This window comes from Amphiura filiformis, chromosome 6, assembly GCF_039555335.1.
Source record: "Amphiura filiformis chromosome 6, Afil_fr2py, whole genome shotgun sequence".
Taxonomy (NCBI): Eukaryota; Metazoa; Echinodermata; class Ophiuroidea; order Amphilepidida; family Amphiuridae; genus Amphiura; species Amphiura filiformis.
In genome coordinates this window covers 27,809,149-27,836,615 of record NC_092633.1, presented here as the reverse complement: position 1 = coordinate 27,836,615, position 27,467 = coordinate 27,809,149, and the positions used below count along the sequence as shown (strand labels likewise).

The window sequence follows — 27,467 nt, the reverse complement described above, 5'->3', positions numbered from 1 at the left end:
AGACATTTCTCAGAGATAGTTACGTAAATTTGAATACCACCTTTTACAATTAATTTGCAAACAATAATACAGTAGAGTATTATATTTAGAACAAAGTTTGCTAACTAAAAAAAAATAATACCGGTTTTAGGTGGATACTTATCCTACAAGTCGTCGAATTATGGAAGAATTGCAGGCATTTGTGACCAAATCTTTCGCAGATACAAATGATGATATTACTCCAAGCGCGGGAAAACTTAAAGACAAACCTTTTTCTCTGGCCAAATTTGACAACTCGGCATGGCTTAACGTTCTCAGTGAAAATAACTCGTCGACCGGAGGGAGTAGAAAAACAAGACGTGTGGCGTTCGGTCCCGGCTTTCGTCGGCGTTAGATAGACTGGAGCGATTCGAAGCTATGCGGAATAGTTTGCATGGAGCCAAGACGACCGGGATATTTTCACTTAGCGAAATAGAACCATTGGCATTGACAAGGAAAACCCCGGCATCGGTGGTGGGAAGAACAGGGGGTGCCAAGAAACACAAACTTCATCAAGGGAGTGAAGGTAAGTCAAAGTCCTAAATCGTGTGAAATATAAAATATTGTTAATTAAATCAAATTCTAGAATCAAATTCTAGAAATGCTAGAAGTGTAAGTTTGCTGCTCATCTCATTCATTTCGTGAATTTACTTGATCCATCAGATAATGCGATTGGAAGATAAATTTAAAACAAGATGGCTTAGTCAGGGCACGGAGGGGCAGCTGTCCCCTGTGTGACATCTTGGCCCAGTGCCTTGATATTTTAGGTTTTTTTAGGCCTTTTTTGCCAATTAATTTGGTCAAAGTTACATCTTAAAAGCCGCCCCCATGAAAAATCTTTACGCCAGCTGCCTATTTCAACAAAAGCTTGGGACTTGGTTAAATAAAGTAATGCAAGTGATATAAGGTATGAAAAATATGGCATATTTTAGTTATAACCTATAACATGAATGTTTGAGGCAAGCCTCTACAATCATATTCAATGTAATAATCAAATGTTACTTTTATTGTTTGAAAATGAAGGTATAATAAAACTCACTTTTGGACCTTTGAAACTAAATGCTATCTTCCATTTTATGACTTTTGTTGTCTTTGAATTATGAGCATGGAAGTAAGAGATGCTATACAAATTACTTGGGAAACAGCACAATATAGGTCACTGGGGTTGTATGACCTTTGTTGCCGTATTTCACCAGAATAACGAAGCATTCTAGACGGTGCAAACTATTACTTTTCGGATTTATTTTTTACGTGACAAACAATGTGAAGCTATTTTTTTTTATAGATTTATTCGGATCGCCTGTATACTCTCAAATTTGACTTTTGAACTTTGTACTACACTTTTGCTGAATCCTTAGGATGAGAGGAATACTTGGACCAACTTTGAAATCCCCCTGTTGTCCTTTAAATATCAAATTTGATGACTTTCGACAAGTTTGATAAAAGTTCACATAAAAGATTCATGTGTACATAAAAAGGAACTAGCTAGCCTAGCTAGCTAACTAACTATATCATATTAACATGACATACCTGTTTTCTTTCCGTGTTTTTTGTATTTGGAATATTATAGGCCCCTATATATACAAAATATGTATACAGACTCGTGCGTAATATGTAACCTTAGTTTCCAACTTGAAAAGCAAAAAAGAAATATACCAACAATACCAAAATGACATCACATTACATTATTCTTTCGTAAAACAACTTTAATTTACTCCATAGGGCCCAATTGATTCAAACAAAAAATGTTGAAGTTTGTTTTGCAATGAGTTCCGTGAGAAGGAAAGTCTACGTTACTGCCGCTCTTGCTTACGTTGTGCATGCGTCGTATGTATGGAAATGGGGCGGTGCATGCCCAATTGTCATGATTCTGGTGATAAGGGAGCGCTTTATTTGGTGCTTCCTTCTCACTTACATTCCAAACAATATTAAAATATTGGTACCGCTAAAGTAAAGTTAGTGTTAGTTTGCCTAGCATATAAATAAGCAATCCCTTAGGGACGCATCATTATAGATATCATGGGGCTGGGGGTTGGGTAGTTTTTCGGGAAAAAAAATTCTCACCATCGGAGCAAAAAAAAATTGCTCCACCTTTGACAATTTTCTTTGCTCCACCTTGAACCAGAATCAAATTGATGTCAAGGGTGAAAGAGGAATTTGTCATAGTTAGAGAAGGAAAATTAACCTGAAACCTCATATTTGACAATTTTAGCTTTTAAATTGCAAATTATCTTGCGCTTCGTGCAAATTTGTCAGTGTTACTTAATATTTCGTGCAATTGTGTTTGTACAGAAAAGCCACATGATGATGATGAGCCACATATACCATCAAAGCAACCTCGTCCTAACCATGCCGACGACACCAAACTACCGACAACAGTTTTAGATGACGGTACAACAAACATCGGAGTCAACGACAGCGATGCCGACGACGAAGCAGATTTTGATGAAGACAATGCCGACAACATAAGCGTCGGCGGCCTAGATGATTTGCCGGCAGGTCTTTCTGCTACTGATCTTTCCAGAGATCCAGCAACGGATCTTGGCGATGATGATGACGAACCGGGTGAAGATATAGATGGACTCCGGGACCCAGACAGTCCGACGAGTACAGTGCCAGCAGGGAAGTTGAAACAGCGCAGAAGCCGGACCAATTTCACTGCAGAACAACTGAGTGCGCTGGAAAAACTGTTTGACGAAACACATTACCCAGATGCGTTTATGCGTGAAGAATTGAGCAGAAAATTAGGCCTATCAGAAGCAAGAGTTCAGGTCAGTAAACTATACGTAGGCGTTCTCTTCATCAATACCGTATTAGAAGGGTTTTCCGTATCGGACTTCCATCTTGTCGTTTTTACAAGCACTGATGGTTAAAGTCCATTGCTTGAGGACCGGACATGCACGGAATGTGTCAAATGAACCATCTTCTACACTGTAAAATTAATTTTTCGTCAAAAAAGTGGTCTAATTTGACAATTTTAAAATTATGTAATTGTCAAAAACTAAGCTGTTTATGTTAGAAATTTATTTGTAATGATTTGTCATTATTCAGTTTATCATTACAAGTGGAAAATAATTTATTGTGTTGAAAATTAATTTTAATTTCAAGAGTTCTTTTTCATCATTATAAATTAGTTCTCAGTGTAACAGATTATTTTTGGAATGAAATTGAAAATTAAGATTTTTTAATTTGTCAAATTAGACCACATTTTTGATGAATTAGAATATACTGAGTATTCCAAATTATGAAAGGCCCCCAGCACTGCACGTGAATGTTTATGTGAAACTCATCAAATACCGTATACACCCCTAATATACGTAATTTTGATCTAACTGTGAAAACATCGAAGCAGGTCTTTTTGGTGACAGCACATCCCCGATGCAGTATCAATGATAAATAGGTCTTGATCTGCAGGTTTTCCAAAAATACAGTGTTGTCCACTCTCCGGGCTACATAGATTACGACACAATAGGGCGGTTAATTTAGAGAAAACATAATGTTTAGTTAAACCATCGTGCTTATAAATTCAATGTATAATATCCCTTGCTGTCAAATAACATTATACATGAAAAGACTATAGTAAATTTATTTATTTTAATGGATCTGTAACAACATAAAACATTGAAACCAACAAAAAACCAAGTATGTACCCAACTATATCTTAAAGGCTTTTTTATTCTTTCATTTAAGGTTTGGTTTCAGAACAGGCGAGCCAAATGTCGTAAGCAAGAGAACCAGGGTGGAAAAGGTGAGTCCTGTTTATATGATTCGGTCCTCGAAAATAGTATGTTCCCAGCAAATACAAAACGTTTTACAGAAAACGTTTAAATATCGGGTTATTTATATAAAGGGTAAAATAAACCGCTTTAATAATTTTCAGAAAACATTTTTGAAAACTTGATCAACTTGATATAAAACAATTACATTTTAACATAATTATTTTATTATGTGTTGACAAAATATTTTCCAAAAATGTTTGCCAGCATGTGGTTGATATTCATAGTAGATAGCAGCTATAGCTAAAATAAGCGTCAGCAATTTTGCTATCTTCTGTATAGATAGCATTGACAATAACATGCAATTGCAATCGTATCGAGATAATCAAACGGTAATGTTCATACATTAAGACAGAAAAATGTACGTGATGATGTGCGCTCGCTATTCTAGTACAATCCACACTTCCCCTGTGGAAGATTTTGGAAATATCTTCCACAGTGGGAGTATGTTTTTCAAATGTAATTGGTCAAAGTTAATCATTTTGAAAGCCCTACTCCCCCTGCTATATCTTCCACAACTGGAGTGAGTATTTCAAATGGAAGTTGCCCAATTGTCTATTCTATTCGAAACTTATACTCCCTCTGTGGAAGACTTTAGTTAAATCTTCAGTGTGGATTTTAAATGGAATAGCCCATGATACACTGTGATGAAATTATAGTTTTCTTCATGTCATAATTATATAAACAATATTCATTAATTTGTTAATAAAATCAAATACGCTCTCGTGTGCTCTGTAAAGCCCGGGTTCTTATTGTTATACATAAAAGTTGATCTGCTATTTAGTATGATAAGAACGGCATCTTAATTATGTTATAATGCTATGAAGAAATAATTGCATGCAACAGCACGCAAGCGTTTTAATATATTTTACAATAAAAACAGTGTGCATAAGAATTGCCTAAACATATTTTGTATCATCATATGAAAATAACTTACGAAATTAATCAAAAAATGGGAGGGTTTTGATTATTACGCTAACGAAATAATGAAAAGAAAGTTGAAATAGATAAGCAGAGATGGTTACAGATGACTGTAATTACGTATTGTGACATCTAATATGAGTGGAGCAAAGAACAAAGATCTCACTAACTTAATAATTACTCGTGCCACACGTCAGCTCACACCTCGCCGTATGCTCAAATCAAAGAAGGTAACATAGCTGCATTGCTATAGGAGAAAAACTACCCAGCAATGTACCCAGGAGAATTGGGAGGGCATCCCGTTCAGCGCGCAAATTGGATTAATAAAGGCTAAAGAAAAACAAATTAAATCTCAAGATTACGTTGTTAAGCCCACATCATCAAAATACGAAATTTTGTCTCGATGTTGCTCATTCATTTTCCAAGTCGTTAAGTCTTCCTATTGGCATCGTAAAATAAGAAAAGATTGATAAATATTTTGAATGATACCTGCTAGCAAAAGCACTAATCATCAATTAAATCGTTGCCTTATATATATCATAATAAACATCACATGCATGATATTGTTGGAAGTTAACCAAAATTTAAAAAAAATGAAAATATAGAGAGCTTTAAAAATGCATATATAACTTAGTCCTATTCAAATAGAATTGAGCAAATGCTATTTAGCAAAATAATATTCCATAACCAAATTATGTTAAAATTTAATAAATTTACAAGTGACTTCAGTAAATAAAGTTACGGATTGTGGTGGAGATTAAGTCGTATTACAGAATTAAATCAATATATAAACCATTTAGCGCTGGATACTCCGCAGTTAACACATTTTATAAGAACGTTATACAAAACGCCTTTACCTTATAAAATTTGTGCACTGAGAAAGGATCTTCAAAGTCTAAGTAATTGAATCAGCAGGATTCTACAGACTACAGTCATTTCTTAACACTTAACCAATTTTCTCTCAATTGGATTACTTGACAAAGTAATAGGTCTATAACGACGTGGTAATTGACATAAAATTCATTTTGGCTAGTCAGGCCAGCGTGTAATGGATACGGGAATGGGTATAGCTCGCGCAAGGCGAGTCGGCCTCAACGCCCGCCCCGTGAGATCAAATTCAAAGACTTGCACACTACCCATGGAAAATCAGTGCACCATATTTTTTCAAACTTGAGGAAGCGATATAAAGTGTTTTTATAACATTTTGAACAGTTATTAACTGTCTAGTCTGTGTAGGCTAAATAGACATTAGCTTGTTTCAAATTTCTTTTAAGAGAGAAAGATAGAGAAAGAGAAAGATAAAGTCCTAGTATACACTGTAAAAACAGTGTTTAGCAATTAAACACTTTTCTAAACACAATTTTGCCACCACTTTGTAAACATGTTTAAAAGCTAAACATCATGTGTCAAATTTCTCAACATTGGTCAGTGATGGTGTTTAATTTCTAAACATCTGACATCCATATTCTAAACATAACGTTTCTAAACACATTCTTGCCACCACTTTCTAAACACTGTTTTTACAGTGTAGCGAGCAGAAAAAAAGAGAGAAAGAGGAGGAGGAGATAGAGAGACAGTAAGACACAGGCAGACACTCCAAAATAGAACATTTTCTATAATTTTCCATTATTATCGTCAGTAGATACTAGCATGTATTACCATGTTCAGTAGATAGCATGTATTATTAGTATCGTTAGCAGAAAGCATGCTTTATTACTGTCTTCAGTATCTTCAGTAGATAGCAAACATTAGTACTATCTTCAGCAAATAGTAAGCTTTATTACTATCTTTAGTACATAACAGACATTATTACTATCTTCAGTAGATAGCAACCTTTATTAATATCTTCAGTAGATAGCAGACATTATCACTATCTTCAGTAGATAAGCTTCATTACTATCTTTAGTATAACATACATCTTCAGTAGATAGCAACCTTTATTATGATTGTCAGTATATATTAGAATGTATGACCATGTTCAGTAGATAACATGCATTACTATCTTCAGCAGATAGGAAGCTTTATTACTATCTTCAATAGATATCATGCGTTATTACTATCTTCAGTAGATAGCAAGCGGTATTATTACTATCTTCAGCAGATAGTAAGCTTTATTACTATCTTCTGTAGATATCAGACATTATTACTATCTTCAGCAGATATCAGACATTATTAATATCTGCAGTAGATAGCAAGCTTTATTACTATTTTCAGTAGATATCCTGCGTTACTACTATCTTCAGTATAGATAGCAAGCTTTATTACTATCTTCTGTAGATAGCAGACATTATTACTATCTTCTGTAGATAGCAAGCTTTATTAATATTTCAATAAATATCATGCGTTACTACTATTTTCAGTCAATAGCATGCATTATTGCTATCTTCAGTAGATAGCAAACATTATTACTATCTTCAGTAGATATCAGACATTATTACTATCTTCTGTAGATAGCAAGCTTTACTATCTTCAGAAGATATCAGACATTAATACTATCTTCAGTGATAGCTAGCATTATTACTATCTCCAGTAGATAGCAAGCTTTTGTCATTTTTAATTTACGCCATACTCATACCTTGTGTCCTGTATATAAGATTTTTGATGTTCCTTCACTGACAACCAATGTGATATTTATGTTCAAACGCGTGAACTCGGTTGATTTGACCGTGTTAAATAGGCTCATGAGAGTTGGTAAGCATGTGATAAACATAATATTTTTCACATGAATTAATGTGAATGTGCTTAAAATATCGTATCATGGATGACATTAATGTAATGTTATATGCATCATTGGCAAATGCATCATCGGCAATGGTTAAGGGATCTGGAATGAGCGTTTTGAGCGTTTCGACAGTATTTGTTGGGGGACATGAGAGCACATCAGACATATCGAATTGCATTATGAATACGAAGAATGTGTTTCTGATATCAAATAATTTTCATTTTTTGAAATTCACGATAGGCCCTATAATACAAATTTTATGACAAATTATTAAAATTTGATATTTTTCACATTTTTGATATATAACAGTCCTCGAAGTAAATTTTATATATCTAATGACATATTCTTAAAGTGTATGTAGCTGGGAGGAAAAGCCGACGATCAATTGAAAATTTTGACCTTTCATATTGAAGATATGGATTTTTTCCCCCAAAATGACCTAATTTTTGTTGGTGTTTTGTGGGGAAAAAATCCATATCTTCAATACGAAAGGTCAAAATTTTCAATTGATCGTCGGATTTTCATCCCACCTACATACACTTTAAGTATAAATCATCAGATTTATAAAGTTTACTTCGAGTACTGTTAAATATCAAAAATATCAATTTTTAATCATTTGCCATAAAATGTGTATTACATTGCGAATTTCAAAAAATCAAAATTATTTGATATCAGAAGGCCATTCTTCGTATTCAGAATGCAATTCGATATGTCTGATGTGCTCTAATGTCCCACAATAAATACTGTCCAAACGTTCATACCCCACCCCTTAATGCAATTTACTGCTACTTTTATCATATTTTCACTGGATTGTTATGATAAACAAAAAGAAAACATTAACAAACTTATTATACATGATATATGAACAATGCTATTATAAAAGTGGCTATTCTTTTAACATGTTTAAACAATCTAAAGGTAGAAGCTGGTTTTATTTTACGCACGTGGGAGCATGAAATATTCCATATAATGTAATACAATGTGAAGATTTAGGCAATATCATCCAAGACAATAAAAATGGATTGTATTAAAGTATACGATAAAAGACAAAAGAAATCAACTTAATATAATTTTTGACAACATTAGATATAGCGTAGAAGATAACTGTTAAATTTAGTCATCGGCTTCATTTATATTTTGATGTCGTGAGATGGAACCCGTGTTAACTTAAATCACTCAAAAATGCAAGCTACATCTGACATGGCTATTCATTTTGATTTGTTGTTATTTTCAACTTGAACAAGCGAACACATACAACACTCCTTCCTTGTATAGGCATATACTTTATTGACACATCTCAGAACTGTATAAAAACATGAACATAATACGTTAATAATTCGATCAAATTAATCTATTTCAAATTTTCGTGTGAAATAAAATAATTGCGTTCAAATAGAAAGTTAAAAAGTAATTTGGGTCAATTGAATTATTTTGTTAAAAGTTAATACAGATTTTCTGGTACACCCTTAAGGCGGGATTATCACGCGCGTCAAAATCTTAACAAACTCAGAGATTTAAACTGTTTGGGAGAACGCCCCACTGACGGATTTGCTGATACAGGAAAATTGATGTATAAATACATTTTAATAATTGATTTTGAGATCAAAAGTTTTTGCCATTACTGAAATCCATATTTATGTGAGTATATAGTTTGGTTAAGAGTTTATTTAGTATAATTTGTGATTTTGATTATGATTTCGATTCATCCGATTTCTTCGTGTTTTTGTTGATATATAAATAATAAATACAATACAGGCCTATATCTTAATCAATTTATTTTTATTTATATTGTTATATAGGCCTATACATGTATACATTTATATAATGACGTTATTACTTTTGTTTTTCAAGTACCATTTACTATATCAAACTAAATTACCGCTGTGGTTGACTTTCACATACCGTACGTGACGTGTATTCATTAACGGCGAAGTAATGACGCTTTTCGTTTGAGAAAATAAATATTAACTGAGAACACGGTTAGTTAAATCCAATATTAGTTTTAATACAATTGATTATTGTATTTATAATGTTTATTTTTCTTATCGGGCGCAACTTAACTAACCATTACGCACATTGAGGCACCATGCATGCCCGCGGGTGGCAGGCGGGCAGTGCTTTGTAGCTTGCCCTCGGCACGCCCTGATCATAATGTACCATACGACGGCCATTACAAAAATTAAACGATGACTGCACTGATGAAATTGGAGATTACAATTTTCATCAAGATGATTCTATTTCTCTTGAAATAAAACACTTTAGAAACAAATTTGCAACCCATGTATTTCTCTTTGATTTTTAATTTAATATTGCTTGAGAATTGGGATCAAACTAGAGTTATCGGCAATGTTCGGAACATATCAAAGCACTTAAACAGATAGATATGAACAAGAAAGAGAAAAGAAAGGGGAAGGATTGGGATTAGAAAGGCGGGCAAGAAAATGTACGAAGAAAGAAAGACAGAGGAAAAGAAAAGACAGTTTAGCCAATGCTGTCTACTGAAGATAGCTGGGCCAAAATGAAATCCGATGATAAAATCTGTGTCAAAATCAAAAATGATATGTACTGATTAGTGTGGTCTTTGATGAATTTTATTGAGGGGGTTAAGGTTGTCAATTATACGTTAAGGTTGTCAATGCTATCTTACGAAGATAACCAAGCCAAAATACTATCTATTTACTATCTACTGAAGATATAACTAAACCAACAATAAATGCTATCTACTGACGGTAGTGATGCCAAAATGCTATCTACTGAAGATAGCTATGCCAACATAACAAGCAAAGTTTGCTATGCAAGGTTCGCATGGAAAATATCAACAAATCCGTCACGTCAGTGGCTTAAACAGAATTGTTGAAGCTATTTTCCATGTGCGAGCATTTTAAAAACGCTCGCAAAAAAGATGAAAATTTTGGATTCATTATACACCTTACATATTTCAGAACCTGTCTTTCAGTTCGTTTTCTTATAGCTGTTCTTTTGAAATTTACTTAGGCATCCCTATTATTTTACTGGTCTCGTTATACTAATATTATTATCTTATCGTTTGTGTTAATTATAAGGTTTTTTTTGTCAATCACTACCCATAGAAAGGCAAGTTCATCTCATCATTAAAGTTTTCTTCATAACTTTCAACTTTCTATCGATCGGCCTTGCGAAAATCTCCCTTAAAGTGGTTGGCAAACGTTTTCACTCATTTACATAATCGAATACAAAATTGTCCAATTCGCGCCATCATTTAAAAACTATTAGGAAATTTGTCTGTACTAGAAAAAGGGTTCAGTTTCGTCAATAATGGGTTGCGTCGCGAATAAGTTTCCGTGTGTTTTAATCCTCTCAGCGCGGTAAACAATTGGTAAAGGTACACACATGCAGTCGAGAAGTTTCAATCATATGGGCTCATGTTTAAAACATCACATTTTCATTAATTATTTTGAAATAAAAAAGTTAATTTAAATGAATAAATCGTAATTTGAATTTACTATGATTTTGTTAAAATTACGACAAAAGTCAATAGTGACAGTTTAACAATTTCAACCAAAAACCAGCGTGTAAGGTGCGCTTCAGACTCCGTATTGTACGTACAATATTGTATGTACAATATTTTTCGTGACGTCAAAAAGTATTGCACGTCCAATAAATATACGTGCCACGACGAGTTGAATCAGATTAAATAACGCGCTATATAATATAAAACCCTGACGGTTCATTGTTTGTTAAATCCAAGCGAGGTCACCCGAAAATCTATGCAAGAGAAATTTCTACTGCTGCTGATGAAAAATCCTAGAGTGCGTTTGGAGGTTTTTCTGCACTTTACCAGTAGGCCTAATAAATTCATTAAAAAATAAAAATAAAATAAACATTTAGAGGGAATGTTTTTACTCACTGCTCATCTGATCCACTTTCCCAGGAAACTAAATACCGATACTCCTTAGTTTTATCCCTGACTTTCCAGACATAATTATGAGTAAACATCAAATTTAATGTTTACAAAACAATCAAATATATATACATTCGTTTGCATTTTGTACATTAATATTAATATTAATAATGTACAAACATTAAAAAAGGGGGCCTAAGAGTATGTCTATTTTTAATCATATACTAATTCCGCCATGCCCAAACATGAAATCGTGTAAAACAGACCACTTGTAAATTAGAACCCCAAATTTCAATCAAAAATAAAAACAACTTTGTTGTCAAATACACTAGGCCTATACATTGTATTACAGGAATTTAATAGATGGTGCATTTTAATAAATAAATAGATTAATACGGATAACGGACGAGAAATATTTGGCAATACCGGATTTACCACAGAGCCAGTGGATAAAGAAATTAATTAAAATTAAAACAAATTAAATGAGAAAATGAAAGCAAGGACATTTGGTGAAGTATTGTTTTAGAATGCGAAGGAGTCCTAAATGTTACCCAGGCCCAGGACACTGATTAATGTAAATTCGACCCATAGTTATTTTGTCTACTTTTGCCAGCATTCAACCTGTTCAATGTAATTTATGCCTATTTTCAATAAAATTCGGAAATCTGACGTACGGTAGGCCTATCAACGTTGTATCGTGCACAAATTATGATTCGAGACTATTTCATTTGACACGGTTGTATGGATTTCAAAAGATCGGTCCTATAATAGATATCGAATAGAGAATTACAGCAGGAGGCTTTGAGGATGCCGTAATCCTCTTGATAATCAACCAATCAGAGAGACATATTTCAGAAATATGTTCGTATAGTTGAAACTCTTTCAATATTTTAAGTAATCGCGTTTCACATTTAGCAGCACTTTGGCTTGCAATAAAGCCACGAAGGGACGGTAATGCTAATATACGATTTCAGTCAAATATTGGTGCAAATATACGATTTCGGTCAACTATTTGGCTATTCTTTGCCCAAAATTATGAAATGTTTATTAGTAACAACTCTTAGGAGGGTTTTCGAGTAATTTTAACGAAATAATGAGGTAAAATAAAAGAAAGCCCACTTACAATTTTGGACGCTTAACTGTGGTGTTCTAGGGGAATTAAAATATCACAATTAACATGTTTAATTCAAAATCGTTGTCCTACAAGCACATGTTAAATGGCTCGATTCACATTAGGTATAAGCTGGGACATTGTCAGATTGTGTAGACATTACAAATACAAACAATAAGGTTGAAAAAAACCATTTAAAAATGATTTTAAAAGATCGTCTATTTTGTAGCTTACACTGATTAGACCAAATATCTGCCTCTGACGAAAAAAAAAAAAAATGTTTTCCATGCTGATTTGTTTTTGTAACGAGTATATCATATCAAAAAGAAAGAAATAAAGGCGGATATTACTTTTTAAAATCTCAACGCATTACTATTAATAGGCCTATAATTAATGAAAAAGTATAGAAGGCGTTGCATCCGGGTCTACAGGCCTACAAATAATACTTAAGAAACTGAATAAATCAATATATGACTAAATATAAATGAATCTCTAAATCAATTAATCAATCAGTAATCAATCAATCAATAAATAAATAAATAAACAAATAGGCCTAAATAAATAAATCTATAAATAAATAAATAAATAAATAAATAAATAAATAAATAAATAAATAAATAAATAAGAACTGAATGTGCCATTTATATTATTATTACAATTTTAATATTTTTTTATATTAATATCAGTATTAATATTATTAACTTTCAAGGTGCCCATTGATTATATAATAATTCAAGTACAGTTGAATACAAGAAGACATAAAAGATTCCGTGCACGAACACTGCACTAAATTTACCACTCTTAGAAATTTGGCAACTCCGTATCAATTAAGCAACCAATGATTGTGGCAAAATATATATTTTCCCGGTACATACTTTTTATTGTACGTGCAATACTTTCTGACGTCACGAAAAATATTGTACATACAATATTGTACGTACAATGCGGAGTCTGAAGCGCACTTTAAGCTTATAATGTTGACCATTTAAGCAGTATTATCTGGATGAACAAACATAACATTCTCTTATAATCGAAGTGACGAATTTAGATCAGAAAATCAATGCTACCCCGCAGTCAAATGCAGCTAGCTCCGTCTGTCGGGCCCTCATCCACCATGTTTCCATCTTCTCGTCTCTAGCTTTTTCTTTAAAAGGCAAATTGAATTACACAATAATTAAATTGACAATTTGAAGAGCTGAGAGTGGTTTAGTCGGTAGCAATTTTGAGATAAATCAAATTTAGAGGGAATAATCGAGTAAAAGGAGATTGAATACTATGAGCTCTGGTTTAGATATATAGTAATTTACACCTCAGGCTCAGGGCACGGATGTTATTAAATCGACTCGAGCTGTCACTAAGTCACAAATTTGACAATGTTAGAAGAATACCATGATTTCAACTTGGCTTTATATCTAAGTGATTACGAGTACTTTAAGGAGGTATATTTCTCTTGGTGATATAGTAACAGGCATCCAATGTACTTGCAATAATATTAGTTTCTTTTAATACTGGATCAATTTGTCTCATTCCTCTTTGTTTTACTTAGAGTGAATGAATTTATTTCAATGTAGATAATTTAATTTGAATATTGAATTTAACAACATCGTGTTCTTAGGAGATATAAGATTCCTATAATGCCCATGCGTATTCTAAAAGTTTGATTAGATTCATAAGTACAACGTATGGTGAACATAAAGAGGGGTTATTGGTAGTTTATATAACCAACATGGATGTTTGTGAACATTATTATTAGTTTTGATTAAAATAACAAACAAACTATTAATTTGCCAGACTCGTGTAAGGAACGTGGACAGCTTTCGGTGTTATTGTAACTCAAATAAATTCACACACACACACACCCCCACAAACAAACATACAAAAAAAAAAAAAAAAAAAAAAAAAAAAAGGGTCTATAAGTATAAAATTTATACTACATCGCTATTATAGCGATAGCGATTATTTGTTAGCCAATGAGGTAGCGCGCTTTTTGCTGGGTTGGGAAAAGCGCACTAGCTCATTGGTCAAATACCAATCGATGTGATTTTTGTTTTATCAGATGCATCATTGGATGACTTCACACGAGAGCGGGATCCACATAAAACCGTTTCAATGCGATCTCCAGGGATGCGCATCCATAGTAGAAAGTGTCTAACTCTTGAATCCACACCCGGCAAATGATCGCGTAGTGTTTCTAGTAAGCGAGTTACAATGCCCTTTCTCATTATGTGCATCACTACCCGCACGATAAGCTTTTTGCTCTGCACTGCTATCTATATCTTAGATAGGCAGAATGTTAGAATAGCTAGGCGTATATCCTCAGTTGACAGCATTTTGGCATAGTTGTCGTCAGTAAATAGCATTTTTGACCTAGCTTTCTTCAGTACACAACATGTTTGACACAGCTATCTTCAGTAGACAGCATTTTAGCCTAGCTATCTTTCTTCCGAAGAAAGCGATTGTAACATTTTTGGCATTACCTTCTTCAATATATACAGTTTGTGTAATTGCAATCTTCAGTAGAGAGCACTTTTGACATAGCTATATTCTGACATAGATAACATTAAATAGCATCTTGACATAGCTATCATTTGTAGACAACATGATTGACATAGCTTTCTTCAGTAGATACCATTTTGACATAGGCCTAGTAACTTCAGTTGACAGCTTTTTTGACATAGCTATCTTCAGTAGATAGCATTTTTGCCACAGCTTTCTTCAGTAGATAGCATTTTTGACATAGCTATCATTGGTAGATAGATAGCATTTTTGACATAGCTATCTTCAGTATATAGCATTTTTGTCATAGCTATCTTCAGTAGATAGCATTTTTGCCATGGCTATCTTCAGAAGATAGCATTTTGACATAGTGATCTTCAGTAGATAGCATTTTTTGCCATAGTTATTTTCAGTAGTTAACGTTTTTGCCATATAGCTATCTTCAGCAGACAGCGTTTTTGATATAGCTATCTTCAGTAGATAGATAGCATTTTTGACATAGCTATCTTCAGTAGATAGCATTTTGACATAGTGATCTTCAGTAGATAGCAATTTTGCCATAGTTGTCTTCAGTAGATAGCATTTTGACGTAGCTATCTTCAGTAGATAGATAGCATTTTTTGCTATCTAATAGTCACATGATATTATTTTCAGTAGTTAACGTTTTTGCCATATAGCTATCTTCAGCAGACAGCGTTTCTGATATAGCTATCTTCAGTAGATAGATAGCATTTTTGACATAGCTATCTTCAGTAGATAGCATTTTGACATAGTTATCTTCTGTAGATAGCATTTGAAATAGCTATCTTCAGTAGATAGCATTTTGACGTAGCTATCTTCAGTAGATAGATAGCATTTTTTGCTATCTAATAGTCACATGATACACCTAATGAGCCACGGCTGAGGAATAAATGTAAAGCGCATTGATCATCATTCTATATATAATTTTTTTTGACACAGCCATTTTCAGTAGATAGCGTTTTTGCCATAGCTATCTTCAGTAGACAGCATTTTTGCCAAAGCTATCTTCAGTAGATAGCATTGTTGACAGCTATCTTCAGTAAATAACATTTTTGACATAGCTATCTTCGGTAGATAATATTTTTGACATAACTATCTTCAGTATAGTAGATAGAGCATAATTATTTGACATAGTTTTCTTCAGTATATAGCATTTTTGCCATAGCTATCTTCAGTAGATAGCATTTTTGCCATAGCTATCTTCAGTAGAGTAGCATTTTTGCCATAGCTATCTTCAGTAGATAGCATTTTTGCCATAGCTATCTTCAGTAGATAGCATTTTTGCCATAGCTATCTTCAGTAGATAGCAATTTTGCCATAGCGGTCTTCAGTAGATAACATTTATGACATAGCTATCTTTAGTAGATAGCATTTTGAAATAGCTATCTTCAGTAGATAGATAGCTTTTTTTTTTGCTATCTGATAGTTCCATGAAACACGTGAGCCACGGCTGAGGAATACATGTAAAGCGCATTGATCATCATTCTATATATAATATTTTTGACACAGCCATTTTCAGTAGATAGCGTTTTGCCATAACTATCTTCAGTAGACAGCGTTTTTGCCGTAGCTATCTTCAGTAGATAGCATTTTGACAGCTATCTTCAGTAAATAACATTTTTGACATAGCTATCTTCGGTAGATAATATTTTTGACATAACTATCTTCAGTATAGAGCATTTTTGACATAGTTTTCTTCAGTATATAGCATTTTTGCCATAGCTATCTTCAGTAGAGAGCATTTTTGCCATAGCTATCTTCAGTAGATAGCAATTTTGCCATAGCGGTCTTCAGTAGATAACATTTATGACATAGCTATATTTAGTAGATAGCATTTTGAAATAGCTATCTTCAGTAGATAGCATTTTGTTGTAGCTATCTTCAGTAGATAGATAGCATTTTTAACAACCATTTTCAGTAAATAACAATTTTGCCATAGCTATCTTCGGTAGATAACATTTTTGCCATAGCTATCTTCAGCAGATAGCATTTTTGACATAGCTATCTTCAGTAGATAACATTTTTGCCACAGCTATCTTCAGTAGATAGCATTTTTGCTATTGACAGCCCCATGATACACCTATAGTGGCAGCGGAATATGTAAAGCGCTTACGAATTTAAGGCATTATATTAATGACCACATTTGTTTATTTATTCATTCAAGTTTTAGTATTACACTCTTTTATTATTTTAATAATAAAAGAGTAAATACCAACATGATAACAAATATTTCAAGCAGTTAAAAATCCAAGATGACATTTTGACCAGAATTAACAGCAAGAGTCTAGCATGCAGGTTAAATAACATGTAAACAATTTTATTAAATCTGTAATTACAAAACCAGCCTCATGTTCAAAAGCTTCAATATGGATGGATTGCCCTTAGGAACATAAAGGTATCACCTGATTAGAACTTCAACTGGAATGCCAACATTTTGTTGGAGGTGTTGTACAGTTATGATTTTTTTCCTGAAACTTTTAGGGTTATTGAAACAATTATGTTATGTTATTAATATCTTTTTAATTTGTCACTCCGTTTTATATACGTTGTATTTTTAGAAGTAGTATAATACTCCTATTTAAATTTTGAAAGTAAATCTAAAGAAACTACTGAATGATCGGTATAAGTTGGTTCATTCAAGGGCATATAATGACAGCTCCAAATATAGCTAAATATGATCACGACGATTTGAAAATCTAAACTTTTGAAAATATTGGCATGTCGATTGCTCTGGTGTGATCCGCACAAGAAGGGTTGATATTGATTTCTTAAACGGTATTAACCAATAAACAACGTGCTTTGTTGTTTTTGCTGGTTTCTCTTGTGGCTATACTTGAACTGATTTATTTTTAATTTGGATAAAATCCCCGGGGATAGTTTTGACGTATTAAGGCGTGTGTAGTCAACCCTTGAGGTGTTTAACCCTTTGTTTGAATTTCATAAAACTAACGAGCTCAATTCGAACGATTAGTATAGTCGGTGGATGGGAATTACTTCATGTTTATTGAAACACAGGAGTGTGTTAGCTTGTGTTGTGTGTCAAATACTTGAAGTTCACATTTACATTCACAAGTTTACATTTACAAGTTTACATTCAAGTCTGAAGTTCTTCTTTCGTGGGCTATACATGTAATGACTGTTTGACAAAAATGATAAATTTGATATATTTCATGATTTGAGGCATGAAATAAAATAAACCTACAAACAGTGTTTGCTTTAAAGAACCAAAATGCCAATACCGTAAAAACTTGATAGTTACCATATGTGCTTACTATCGAGCGTTTTTAAAAACACGAACTTGTACCAAAGTCCGGCGCTTTACCAACTGAGCTATGGGGTTGAGACACAAATTTGCAGGTTTACTTGTTTGTATATAACTGTGTGTATCGATGATTTGCTCAAAACCCTTTACACTTCAGGGCGGATCCAGGAATTTTCAATAGAGGGGCATCGAGCCACCGCCGCTGCTGCGCGGCTTGGCTTAGCGCCATATACAAAGTCAGGCGCCGCTCTGCAAAAATACACAGAGTCAGGCGCCGATCGGCAAAAAATAGAGGGGACGCGCGCCGGGTGCGCCCCCCCTCTAAATCCGCCCCTGCACTTTTGTGGATGGGGCGCTTCATGTTTGAATGTTTTAAACTGTGCTCGATAGTAAGCACATATGCTAACTATCAAGTTTTTACGGTAACTGATTAATTCCAAAGATATCTGATTTGATACTGTAAGCTTCTGCATGTATTAAGTATCATTTTAAATTAACATTTCCATCACTTTGTTTTTATCTCTCCCTCCAGGTACCCCAGTCACTGCTAACACTTCAGTGGACACATGCCGAGTAGCCCCTTACTTAAGCATGGGCTCTCTCAGGATGCCATTCGAAAGAGTACAGGAGCAACTTCAGATTAATCTTTCTACCAGCCCCACCCTGTGCTCAACAGTCCCCAGACCAACCCCATCTCTGCTGGCAGCCCATGCCCCCTCTTTGATGCTGTTCCCCCCTCCTGCTTATGCGTTTCCATTGGCAACATTGATGTCGCACATGATGAGACAACAGCAGGCACAGGCTAGTGCTAGTGCAGCTAGTGGGGGCAGCAGTAGCAGCACAAAGAGCTCAAGTATTGCAGACTTGAGAATGAAAGCACGACAACATGCTGCTGCACTAGGTTTACATTCATTTGTAGCACCATAGGTTAGTACCCAGCGTGCCATAATGGAACTGATTTGTACAAAAAACAATTATATCAATATAATTCATCATTAATATTGTAAGTGCTGTGGATTATTTCAAATTGTCATAAGTGTCAAACACTACATGTACAGTTTAGTAAAAAGATATTTTTGTGTTTTGGGGGAGTCAAGCTTGACAGTGTACACATGCATGACCATATTATCACCATACCCCTAAAAAGTCCCCTACCCCTGCCCCTACCCACAGATATACCTCATAAACAAGAATGCTTTATACTAATTTTGATGTACTTTTTGGAACCAGCTTACAAAATCTGTTTTAAAAACTACCCTAAAAAGTTCATTCTTGGAAATCCATTTAATATGTAGCAGGGGTATACACCTTCAACCCCAGTGGGCTAGGGGTCCACTCTGGGGCTGGTGACTTGACTAGTCATCAAAAACACCCCTCTTCCCTCTTTTGGTCACACATGTAGAGTTTGTTTCCTGGATTGCATACATCCATACATACATGATCATGACATATAGATTGTTAATAATTATATTGTCTATACATTTTATTATTTCTTATTGTTCTTTCACAAAGTGTGTATCTGGTATTTATAATGAAAACTTGTACATAATGTATATAAACTACAAGGGTCACTCTTCAGTTGGAATGATAAACAATGACTTATAATATGCTTTCAAGAACAATTTGAAAAGCAGCGGCACTTTGTAACTTATTGTACTTTTTTCTGCAGAAATCAAATATTAGGCTATTCCTGTTGAAATCCATACACACCCTATACCAGACATGACCTTAATCGCTCCCAGAGGGTGGGGTGCAGATTGGAGTCACACATTGCGGTAACCATTTAAAATGCACACTCCCTCTGTAGAAGATTAGGCTTGTGTCTTCCATAGGGGGTGTATGGATTTCAACTGGAATAGACCATTGCACTTAAGGTTGATATGACACATTGTTTGGCTTTACAAATACAAGAACCACCCCTGCACATTTACAGACTTGTAAGAGAGATTGAATTTCTTGTGATCAGTGGCGTGCACAAAGGGGGGGAAGAGGGCACATGCCCCCCCCCCACTTTCAATGTGCTGCGCACGCCACTGCTTGTGACTTCCCCCTTCGAATTGGGAAGGTAGTAACATTTAGCACTAAAGTCAGTACTTTTTTGGATACTCTTTCCCTCTAACCATGACAAATCAATGGCTGTGCTTTTGTCCCTACAGAACACTGCAGCTGGTTACAGCCTGCATAGATGCAATTACAGTTTTATAAACTTTTAAAATCCATACACCCCCTATGGAAGTCATGACCAGTGGCATAGCATGAGTCATCCTATTGAGGGGCACCGACCATGATTGGGGGTACCCAGCCTGATTGGAGGGAGGGGTAGTACGAGCTGTTTTTTGGTAATTTTCCTATGGGATCTTCTAAATCGTACCCCTATGACGCCACACCACTGGTCATGACCTTAATCACCCACACAGGGTGTGTGAATTTGAAATGGAATCACCTATTCAGGTAAGCCCATTTGAAATTCACACTCCCTGTGTGGAAGCACAGATCTAAATTTCCAGGATCTGTGGTGGAAGATTACTAGGGTCATGTCTTCCATAGGGGCATGTGGATTTCAACTGGAATAGTCCAATAGGTATAATTCATACTTGATGACAAATTCAAATTGTAGAATAACTGAATCAATTTGTCACTTAATTCTAGTAATGATAGATATTTTCTGCACATATCATTGTGTTGCTAGTATGCAATCACATACATGATTTGCTATTTCATATTTACATGATTATTCATTTCTTACAAAATAATATAGAATAAAAAAAGATGATACATTTAAATATATTTTCAAAATGGCAGCTAACACCAGAAGGTTACTTTACCAGCATTTCAAATCATTAAAATTAACATACCCTGTTTCTTTTTGTTCATTTCAAGTTTTATATTGAATAATATAATCAATTATTATCAAGTGTAAAAATGTATGTTTGTTGTAATTGATGATTGGAAAGATTCAGAATGATTCGAGTCTTTCTTATTATTTTATGATCTTATTTTTCCATCCAAACTTGGAATACACACATTTTTAAGAACACAGTTTGCATTGTTTTCAAATAAAGGAATACAGCAAACATATGTTTATGCCCTACACCAAAAAAAAGGTTTGCCTCAGAAGACTGTGCATAGCTGGTAAAATTCACATTTTTGCACATTTCTTCCTTTTCAGGCTTTTCCCTTTTATTCTTCAGAAAAAAAAGTAAGGTGTGAAGCAGCACAAACAAAAATTCAAAATTACATACCGCTAAGAGGTTCCTCCATGTTCTTCTGAGACACACCTTTTATTTTCTTATCATCATGTTGCACAACATTATTCAGGTAATCATTTTAGATGCTCAATAACTATAGGTTATTCATTGGGTTAGAGAGATGTATCATCTGATTATAAACTGATGCCTAAAATTGTCTCTCACTTAGAGGAAGAGATTGGCATCTTGACTGAATAGCCAAATCTTCTAGTTTATGCGGTCCAGCAAAACAATGTTTTTGTTTTCAATAGTATTTATCCAGAATTTACTTATCAATGACACCACTTTGTGGACAATTTCCCAATAAATCCTGGGGTGCTCTATTTTGGTCTTACCATGGTAGCTTTATAAGCTTTTTTTTACACACAGTGCTGTTGTGATTCCAGACTTTTAAAGTCTAATCTCTGTGAAAGACAATAATATTAGCCCCCTCTGAAGGGTGTGTCTATTTTAATGTGAAGATGGCCACTCTATATGTACATTTAATGTATATGAATACTCAGCTATACTCTGATCAGCTCACAATAGGCGGGACTCATAACATTGTGGATTGATATAGAATCAGCTGGGCGTAGCACTTATGCAAACTGCTCTTTGCGTATTGCGTGACTGATGTGCACTTTTGTGAATTTACGCGGGCATTAGTTGGGACTGTATTGACTTCCGCAGTAACAAAAACCGAACAATTCCCGGCTATTAGGAGTTGATCAAAGTATAGTATAGTGTTCTTTTAATCCTTGTGGATTGTATAGAAACTTATAGCATGTTTCTACTCACAACACAACAACAACTAATGTCTTTTTAACTGGTATTTCAGGCTGTTTCCACTGAGATCACTTAGTGATAAGCAACATTGGAAAAACAAACTCAGAGAAGATTTGATTTTGGCATACCATGTTGATTGGAAATAGCAGAATGGGTAATGCCTATAGTGAGCTGGATACCAGTCATCATGTGTCCAATAGAATCAATGTTCTCAGTAGAAACATACTAAAAGTCAATGTTCTCAGTAGAAACATACTAATAAATTATTTTAAAAATTCCTCCCACTGGTCATCAGCATTAGTACAGAATTATAATGCCATAGCCAGCCAGGCTAATATCAAGGCAGTTCCTCCATAAGGTGCAAATGGGACTAGTTTAGGATCTGATGTGATTGCATAATAGTACATAGGCACACAGAAGAGAACCATCCCTGTTGACATTAAACCACCAACCTGCAACAACAATAGAAACATACAACTCATAATTAAACTCATTTTTAAATTTCTAAAAAGATTCTGGACAGCTGAATATCTAGAAGTTTCTAATGTGATATGATCGATGGGAATGAGTCACGTTTATTAAAAACTAAAACAAAATTGATAGAAAATTACATCTCTAAGTATTTTTGTACATTAGTGTGTTCATCATTATCATCATTTCCTTGGTCCTGCAAAGCAAAATACACTTTCATGTATTTTTTTGCCAAAATCTATTTTGTAAAACTGTACCAATTCCAGTGCCGCTGAGAGCCATTATGGGCCTGGGGTAAAATGAATGCACAGGCCCCCTGAGGTGTCTTTTCTTTGCTTTTATGGGCCCATTAATGTATATTTTATTTATTTTTACGTGCCCCCTAGGACCCTGGCCCTGGGGTAATGCACCCCTTTAACCCCCCTTGTCGGCAGCACTGACCAATTCAGTAAAAAGTTTGAAAGAAAGTGCATATTATCTGTTCAAGTGTTAATGTACATAAAGTCTTTCAAATGATAAGCACTTGACTGACATTCATATTCTATACATGGTACATTATTATTTTTAATACAAAGTTACAGAAATGAGGTGTTTTAAACAAATTAGGTAGTGTAAAACTAATGTAAAACACCAGGAGTCCTGATATTTTACATTAGTTTTCCCACTACCTATTTTTGTTCAAAACGCTTTATTTCTGCTGAGGAGTGATCTTATAGTTAGTATTTTAATAGTTACATTTTTCAGCTAGATATAAACTATTATGATAATTATAAAAGAAACTTGTATATGTAAACTATAAAATCTAATGTTTGTAAATAAGTTGCTATATGGATTGTACAAAATCACCATTAATCTTTCCTGTTTGTATATACATGATGCCATAAATAAATTTCAGTGATTCTGTTAACCCAAAATTGGTGCAGCTTGTGTCATGATTTTGACTTCTTAACTTTATATCAGTTAAAACATGAATTCCATTCATTATTATACGTTCTTGACCAGGGGTGTAGCAAGACCCTCGGGGGCCCATGGACAAGGAGCAGTGTGGGCCCTTTTAACATCTGTTTTAGCAGCCCTATCCCTAACACATATAGATTCGTGTTGGAATTTGTCCATCCTGTCCACACATTTGCTATGTCCCTGTTCTTGACACTGTTTCTTACACAAATTAGAACTGGCATTTACCATTGTTTGCATGTTTACAAAATTTGACTACCAAAGTAATAACTTTGAAATTATTGGAAACAATATCTTCGTACATGTAGGATGAATTTTCCCATTATAAAACATTTTTTTACAGTACTAATGAGTACAAATTTCAGTTTTTGTCACCAAACTTTCTTACTGATTGATCCTCATGTTTAGGGGCATCTCAGCAAAGACAACCTTTTCTTAGTGTCACATGTCACTGAAAGACCCCTCATAAATTTATAGGTATCAAACTAGCATTGCTTGCTACATGTCTCAATTATTTGAATGCACCACTTTCAAAGTTTACTACACTTATGGAACTTTTAGCCATTTCATGAGATAATCACACTTTACAAAAGGAAAACAATAAATGAACAGACAAATTTGATTAACTGGATGCAAATACAAACAAGTAAATGCAAGACAAAACTGCCAAGGAATATACAAAAAGGCAGGTGGGATAAAACATAAGAAATAACACATGGTGTGCTGCAAGAACAAGGATACATTAACCTCCCAGCTTATGATGTTTTTAATTTTATAAGACCAGTGCAGGCCAGTCAGGAGTCATTTTACTCACCACCATAGGTTTTCTACATAATGGTGCTGCCAGAAGTCCCAGCGTATGAAAGAAGTGATACCTATTTGCCGAGTCAAATGTCTGAAATAATTAATAAAAGCACAACATTTCATGTAAGAGATCTAACTTTCCCTCCTTAGTATTATTTTTTTACTAGGACGGCAGCATTCCATCCCGGGTGTTACTTACAGTGGACCAAGCATGATAGAATTTGTTCCTAGAATCTCTTAATATTTTGATATTTGTTATTTTCAGCTGTGCTGATTACAAATCTGAATTAAAAAATCCAATTCAGAGTCAGATTTTTAAGCAAAATCAATTCTGAAAGGGTGTATTTCCTACTATTTTAATACAGGCTTCAATTGAAAAAATACCAAAAAAATCTTTGTTTAAACTCTTCGTAATTTTAAAGAATTGTTCATAGAATTTTGTTTGTTTTCACATTATGTTCAGGTTGTTGTTATATACTTTATAATATATGGTTAAAATTTGCAAACAAAATATGAAAACAACACAAATTTAAGCACAGTTTCCTCTCCTATTTGCATCATGTGCATAGCTGAGATGCAGGTTGATGTGAATTGCGCACGCAATGACTTGGACGTGTGAGAAGGTTGTACAACAAAATGTGAGGTGCAGGAAAACGCATGACTTGATACCTGCAAACTCACAAGATCCCTTGAAATAAAATGGAATGGAATATAATGGGAGTGCTCAGAAATGGACGAGTATGTTGACTGTGATAGGAGTGGTCTGGAGCTTTCACTTTAACATCACCAACCCTTTTACCCCAGGAAAAACCACAAATCACTGCAAATCATGGGGAAAATTCAAAATTGCGGCAAATTTTCAGATTCATTTCGATGAAAATAATGCTGGTGTTGTCACAGCAGTAGAGGATTTATGGAAAGTATTAATGGAAAGGGAAGACTGAATGTCTCTCTGATTGAAGAAAATTGTAAAGTAATTGAAGGTACTCACCACCTTTTCATGTTCCAAGCCTTCTTTTGTCCTCAACACTGAAGATAAGCAAAATGAATGATAATAAATATAATAGATTATGATACAATAATCTGATCAACAATGAGGTAAATGGGGGGGGGGGGAGATCAGACGGGGTCTAATTCTGCATAAAACCGGGCAGCCTTATTTCTATAGATCTGCTGCGCATTCAAATTGCATTGTATTGCATCGTAATTTCATTTGTGTCTATGCTAATTATATTTACACAACATGAACTCACATGTTTTCAAGCAAATTCGCCGATAATAGGTGATCAAAAGCGATCGGAATGTTACAAAAGTACAGATCCCATTCAGCTTACTTCATATGAGATGATCTTTGGAAAAATACGGCATAATTTGTCTTCTTCTTCATCTTACGTAACAGTATTGTTCTCCAAAAAAACCCGGAAGCTTGTCGTTTGGAGCTCTAGCTGAAATACAGCAAGATAATATAAGATAGTAAATGTAAACCTGTATTTTAGCTAGAGTATCTCGAGCTAGGGAAGATGAGACTGTCGATCTGGTTAATGGCCTTTAATTGTATGCGTCCATATCAAAAGCGATGCACTTGTCGGCTGCTACATGTGTCTCATTTCACATAATAGCTAGAATAAATACCAGACTCATCTCAAAATGGAGGTCACTTCAAATCATCCCAAATCACATGGTTTAGGAATACAGAGAACATTCCTTAACCATGTGATTTGGGATGATTTGAAGTGACCTCCACTTCAGAGATGAGTCTGGTATTTATTCCTAGCTATTATGTGAAATGAGACACATGTAGCAGCCGACAAGTGCATCGTTTTGATATGGACGTACACAATTATCATTGACAATGACATTATCATTTTTTATACATGTAAGGCCAAGTAAAATGAATAACATTGTATATCAATTATCATCCCATGCACCATTGATTTTAGGAGATTTTCAAATGTTTTTGTTATTTTTCTTATTTGCTCCCTTACTTTGTTTCTAACCTAAACTTGTTGTGATGAAAAGACATGTTAATATTGAAGTTCTTGGTTATCATTTCTAAACACATTACAAACACTTTCTTCAGGCTAGCTAGGCCCAGCAGAGTGAGAAGTTACTTGACCATTGCATTCAAAATCTAGTCGGATTTGCTGAAGTATGACACTGTGTAAAGCAATGGAAGTTCAGAAGTAAACACAGCTGATAATGGTGATTGCATCAAAAATGTTGCTACACTTCAGCAAAATTTTAGACTGTCCAAAATAGGCAAATCTTGCTCAAAAGATACAGTTGACTCGATCATCAAAACTTGCTTTCATCCAAATTTCAACATTAACAGAACAATAACCTCTGCACCACTGTCCAACCGAAAAACGATAGCAATGCAAATTTGAATCTAGAGTTCTTGAGTAAGTATAAGCAGGGGTAGGCTTGCTCGAGAAACACTAGCAACGAATTTGCTTACAGATGCCCTCGCAAGCTTTGCGTTAGAGAATAATATGCTCGAACAAGAAATTCAAGGGTAGGCTTTGAGGAAATATTATAATATTAAAAATATATCAAAATATTAGGAGCCTCCTCATTTTTATAATGTGTTGACAAAGCCTTTACAATTGCAATTTTAAAAATGAGAAATGAATTTAATAATAAGGGCCTCCATCATCAAATTTGTATTTATTTTATTTTTTTCCAAATTCCAAACGTACTGTAGATTTCAACTTTCATTGATGATTGCTTTTTTTATTGATGATTTCTTACCATGGGCTCCATATGTTCCTAAACCTACTGCTGATGCCCTGAAACTCCAGCAATGCGGACGAACATTTTCCCGTTTCTAAAAGCTGCCATAGCCATTTTCCTACAAATATTTATATCGTTTTTCAGGCAAATTAAGACGATCCGGACTTCGTGTATTTGTGCACGTACGTAAATTCGGGAATTGCCTGAGATAAACGCGATCTTAAACGCGATCACATGATCAAACATGTGATTATTCTATCGCCTGTTAAGGGCAAAGTTCGG

General features: G+C 34.4%; 2 protein-coding genes across 2 annotated transcripts; one reads left to right on the top strand and one right to left on the bottom strand.

Moving 5' to 3' along the window:
- Positions 1–270: 270 nt before the first annotated feature.
- LOC140155212 (short stature homeobox protein 2-like) lies at positions 271–19,616 on the top strand. The gene is made up of 4 exons (XM_072177957.1): positions 271–544; positions 2,311–2,789; positions 3,709–3,766; positions 18,740–19,616. The coding sequence occupies exons 1-4, from the start codon at positions 397–399 to the stop codon at positions 19,132–19,134; spliced, it is 1,080 nt and encodes a 359-aa protein (XP_072034058.1). The 5' UTR covers positions 271–396; the 3' UTR covers positions 19,135–19,616.
- A 296-nt stretch (positions 19,617–19,912) lies between these two features.
- Positions 19,913–27,393, bottom strand: LOC140155213 (transmembrane protein 256 homolog). Its single transcript, XM_072177958.1, is given in 5 exon segments — positions 19,913–22,672; positions 24,463–24,543; positions 25,444–25,481; positions 27,204–27,239; positions 27,242–27,393. Coding segments are annotated over 5 exon segments (357 nt in total). The 5' UTR covers positions 27,300–27,393; the 3' UTR covers positions 19,913–22,528.
- Between the last annotated feature and the right edge of the window lie 74 nt (positions 27,394–27,467).